General features: G+C 47.1%; 1 protein-coding gene across 1 annotated transcript; it reads left to right on the top strand.

The window, feature by feature from the left end:
- Nucleotides 1-1,076: 1,076 nt before the first annotated feature.
- KCNE4 (potassium voltage-gated channel subfamily E regulatory subunit 4) lies at nt 1,077-2,369 on the top strand. Its single transcript, XM_060106500.1, has 2 exons — nt 1,077-1,158; nt 1,711-2,369. The coding sequence occupies exon 2, from the start codon at nt 1,737-1,739 to the stop codon at nt 2,247-2,249; it is 513 nt and encodes a 170-aa protein (XP_059962483.1). The 5' UTR covers nt 1,077-1,158; nt 1,711-1,736; the 3' UTR covers nt 2,250-2,369.
- The last annotated feature ends 2,804 nt before the right edge of the window (nt 2,370-5,173 follow it).

Raw genomic sequence — 5,173 nt, 5'->3', positions numbered from 1 at the left:
GGCCATGGCTCACGGGCCCAGCCGCTCCGCGGCATGTGGGATCTTCCTGGACCGGGGCACGAACTCATGTCCCCTGCATTGGCAGGCGGACTCTCAATCACTGCGCCACCAGGGAAGCCCTCCCTTTGCCAATTTTGATCTCTGTGACCATTTTAACACAGGGTCTTCTAGGTTTTAAAAGCTTGAACTGTGCTCAGTTGCTTCACCAGAAGAATCCCTGCTCCTCCCCGACAGCAAAGAGATGTGTGAATGTCTCTGTGTGATGCAGTTATGTGTCGTAAAACTGGAGAAAAATTCGCCTACAGTAAGTATCTTGCGCTGTAACCTGTTTCCACTTCACACAGACTATTGGAAAGCATCTGGAAGATATATATCTATTATTGTTAAAAAAAATAGATTTATGAACGTTACGAGATTATGATGCAGAAGACAGGTAGAATCTCTCTGTTTTTAAAGGGCTAACCCACACTCACCAGCCTTAAATCTTAGAATGATTAAGCTGACAGGGACTCAAAAGCTCGCACAGTTCATATAATTCTACATATTGAAGCCCCCTACGTCCAACAGTTTCACAGATCAGGACCCTGAGGTGCGGAAAGGTTCAGTGGGGATTTATTACATTTGCATAGCCAGTGGAAGAGCTGAAACTTAAGCCCTGGTTCCTTGACAGTAAACCCTGCGCTTGCTTGCAACTATCTTTTATCTAGATTATGGTATTTGTCTGTCTCTGAAAACCTTGGGAGACATCATGGTTATTCCCCAAGAGGGAGATGAAGCGTGAACTAATTTTCAATGAGAGTGGACTTTGGGAGAACAGTTCCAGCTGGGCACATTGTTTTCTCCTTTTTCATGGCCACCTGAAAACTTTGGCTGGGTGCTGGTGGGGTGGGAAGCTGTTCCTGCTTCCCAGTCTTTTTCTGTTCACAGCTGCAAAGTTCAGTGAGTTGAACTGCCGTGCTGTGAGTTCACTGTTCACTCTGCCACGACCAACCTCTGTTGTAAATTTTCCACCCTGAACACGTGACGATGTATTTCTTGACTGTATATCCCAAGGGCGGCAGCGGAACTGTCAGAGCGCCGAGCCGCACACGGAGCAAGAAGTCTCTTGGACTTGACGATCGAGGAATTCAGGACTTGGGACAAATTTGCCAGCCCTTGGTAAGTTAGCAACGCCGCTTTGCTTCAGAAACATAGTGAAAGGATAGTTCTAGCAATGTGTAGATGCAGTTTTCTTTTCCTTTCTTTTTTTCCCTAAGGAAATTTTATCCTGAATTAAAAATAGACTTACATTTGAAAGCAAAATGTAAACTTTTTTTTCTGCTCAATCAGTTCAAAAAGTTTCCCCGTGATTAAGACGTTATTTCCTTTCTCTAGGCACCCTTGTCTTACACTGATTTTTTTTTTTTTTGCTTTTAAAATGATAAAAGCAAAGCTTTTTACATGCTCACTTTATGAAATAAAACAATGATGGACATGTCTACACGAAAAATCAAAGTCTTCCTCTCATTCCCTCCCACCTCCCCGTGTCCCCATGCACCCCAGCCCCTCACAGCTGACCCCTGTTAACTGTATGGTGGGACCTCTTACTGCTCTTTCTCCACGCAGCTTTTCGCTTTTTTGATACTGCAGTTCCACAGATCTCGTGCTCACCCTCCTCCCTGTACTGTGGCCGCCCCGTGGGAGAGTTCTAACCTGCACGTTTCTCCCCAGACCCTGGCTGTGTGAGCAGAGCTTCAATGCTGAAGATGGAGCCTCTGAACAGCACGCACGCCAGCACCGCAGCCCCCAGCGGCCCCCTGGAGTCCCATGTGCCGGGCAGCGGCAGCGGCAGCGGCAACGAATACTTCTACGTTCTGGTGGTCATGTCCTTCTACGGCATTTTCTTGATTGGAATCATGCTGGGCTATGTGAAATCCAAGAGGCGGGAGAAGAAATCCAGCCTCCTGCTGCTGTACAAAGACGAAGAGAGGCTCTGGGGGGAGGCCATGAAGCCGCTGCCCACCGCGTCCGGCCTGAGGTCGGCGCAGGTGCCCATGGTGCTGAACGTGCTGCAGGAGAGCGTGGCGCCCGCCCTGTCCTGCACCCTCTGCTCCGTGGAAGGAGACAGCGTGAGTTCCGAGTCCTCCTCGCCCGACGTGCACCTCGCCATCCAGGAGGAGGCGGCGGACGACGAGCTGGAGGAGACCTCGGAGACGCCCCTCAACGAAAGCAGCGAAGGCTCGTCGGAGAACATCCACCAGAACTCCTAGCACCCCCAGGACCTCTGGAGGTGGCCGCATCAGCCAGCACCCGTAGAGCGAGGAAGGGCACTTTTCGCGTCTGGTTTCACCTTTGCAGGGCAACTGCCGCTTTCAGGAGACCCTCGGCAAGCCCCTGAATGGGTGGGTGGGGTGGGGGACAAGTCTCAGGCGGAGCCAGCAGCAGCCCGCAGTCCACGACGCGCCTGTGGTGTGGACGTGCCGCTGAAACAGCCCTGAAGATGTGCAGTGTGTACCTTTCCTTGGGATCTGGGGGTCGGGGTTCCTGTGCGGAAGTCGGCAGGTCGATGTGCTCCCGGTTGTCTCCTTACAGGATGCCCTGGGTAACACCTGCAACATCTGCCCACTCCCAGGGCTGCCAAATGCCTAGGGCATCCTGAGGGACTAGTTTCGATTTGACAATTTGCCTAGAGCTTTGTTCTTCTACATCTGATTGGCTGTAAGTACCTCTAATGTGAACCTGTGGCTTTAGTTCCCCCTTGGGTTACAGAGCTTCTTTTAGAGGTCTTTTGGGTTAGAGGGGGGATATTTGACGGAGGACTTTTGATGGGAGGGAGCTGGAGATCTGACTCTGGTCCATTCGCATTCTGTAAGGAAAACATAGGCAATTTTTAAACCTGTTAATGTTGGCTGGGATTATAAAACTAATCTGCTATTTTGACCCTTTGTCTAACCTGTGACTTTGAACTCTGATCTGGGACCATCCAGCATCACATGCTGACATGACATCTTTTTTGCTTGGAAGGGCATCCCCAGAATCTAACCTGCTCTCCGAATGGCCATGCAGGGAAGCTTCCCAATCTTTCCAGAAGGGGTGATGGTGAGGTTGAACAAACCCAAACCGTTAGCTCCGCTGCTGCTTTTTTTTTTTTTTTTTTTCCAGCCCAGTTTTCTGAGCTGGGAGAGGATATAATGTGGGCCTCCACAACATGGCATTTCGGCACGTAGCTGAGACTTAGAAGGGCATACTCCGGTGAGATTGTGCAGAGCTGGGGTCCAAGTTCTCTGTTTCTTAATCCCAAGCCCCGAATCTGATTTGCTGTGTGGTCCTGGGCATGTCATCAAGAGGCTTACTGCCTTCCTGAGATTCCTGATGATCTAGATCCCCAGAGGGCTGGGAGGATGTCTTTAGATTTTAAGACTCTGTGATAAATCCTACATGGCCTGGTGTGAGGAAGTTTGGACAAAATATTTCCCCCTTGGCCAGTTAGTCTGAAAAAGGATCTGCTTACTTAAAGGGGCAGTTGGAGACGGAGAACACATGTAGCTGGGAAATCCAGGGTGAATCACTAACCAATCCCTGCTGTCACTTTCCCAGCAGTGAATCAAAGAGGCAGATACCACATTTTACTCTGCAGGGCTGTCTGGGTAGTGGACTATTAACGCTCCAGTTAAGGGAATGAGGCATCTAAGAGAAAAGGCTCAGGAATGCTTGGTAATGTTTCCCCGTATTCCTGTGGTCAGTCGCTTTGCAGCAGACTCTTTAGGCCCTTGAAGACAAGGCAGAAGAGAAACACACCAAAAGGTCAAATTTAATTCTAGTAAAAACAAAAACTATTTTTTTTAAATACGCTCTCCCTGGATTGGAGACAGCAATAACTACTGTTCCCATGGAAGGGTTAACAGTGTAGGAGCTGGTTTATCAGTTCGCCTTCACACAGCGCTAGAGGAAATTTATGTTTGGGGGAAAAAAGGCCCTCCGTTCACTTTAAAATTCAGAGTGTGGATTTACTCCAAAGGGGGCTGTTTAAGGTGAAAGAAGCCAAGTTAAGTTTGGCCCCTTGCCTGGAATCACTTGAATTCTGAAACTTTACTGCGATGGACATGTGCATTGTCACATTTTCCATTGCTTAATCCTAAAGTTTGGTGCAAGTCTATCTGCGCCTATTAAAAAGTGATGTATATACTTCCTTCTTATTCTATTAAGTTGTACAAAATTGTCTTCTGTATTTAACAGTTTGTAATTTTCACAGTATTTTTTAATTTAAATAAACACATTTTCCCTAGGAAGTTATGAGTTTTCTTTGATCTGTCAATAGAACTCCTAATTTCTAAGGCATCCCAGATGCATTTTTCCAAGCCATCTCTGAATCTGAGTCATCTTCCAAGTCAGACTCCCATGAAGGTGTATCTTATTTCTGCCTAAATCATAAAGTGAACAGGGCTAGGTTTTTCCTTCCTTTGATATGCTTTGCAATGAATAAAAAATAAGCTGTACATAGGTCTTACATCCACTTCTGTTTTTAAATTTGGTGGCCATGGGGTGAACATGCAGTGACATGGCAACTGTTGTGAAGATGTTCCTCCAAATTTGGTTGCAAGAAAACCTTTGATTTACATGTTGCCTGGACAAATATTATCCACACGTGGCCACAGCGGCACAGACTAATGGGCAGGGAACTGCTGTATATAGATGTTGTATATACATTCGTATACACATATACATAATGGGGAGGGAGATTTTTGTGTACACACAAGCTTACGAACGTACCTAAGCACACAGGTCATGAGTTAGGGCTGGCTCTCTCTCCTCTCACCGTCACCTCCACATGAAGACTGACTGTCTAGGTTCCTCCCCCTGGTCTTGCTATAGCTCTGAGCACAGCCAGCCTGTCTCCTTTAAGATTTTATTTGCACAGTTGGAAATGCTAAAGAAAAATTACCCAAACTGGTGACCCATTTTGAATTAAGCAGATGGTAGAGAGTGGCCTGACATTTATGTTTCTCCGTTTCCTGTGTGTTTGGTTTTCCTGTTTGAAGTAAATGTTTCCCTTAGGTTCACAAATAACTGTCTCCCTAAAGGATTTATCTGGCAAAGGTACAGGGGAGCCTGGATGCTTCCCATATCAAGCATCTCAATCCACCAGCTGGTACTTTGACAATGTAAGATGAGAAGATTATTTTAAAAGACAAGG

The sequence above is a fragment of the Mesoplodon densirostris genome, chromosome 8, assembly GCF_025265405.1.
Source record: "Mesoplodon densirostris isolate mMesDen1 chromosome 8, mMesDen1 primary haplotype, whole genome shotgun sequence".
NCBI lineage: Eukaryota > Metazoa > Chordata > Mammalia > Artiodactyla > Ziphiidae > Mesoplodon > Mesoplodon densirostris.
The sequence above is the reverse complement of the archived record's forward strand: the minus strand, read 5'-3'. Positions and strand labels throughout refer to the sequence as shown.

Bases quoted from the DNA above. Each gene is read 5' to 3' on its own strand.
- KCNE4 (XM_060106500.1), top strand. From the start codon at position 1,737: ATGCTGAAGATGGAGCCTCTGAACAGCACGCACGCCAGCACCGCAGCC.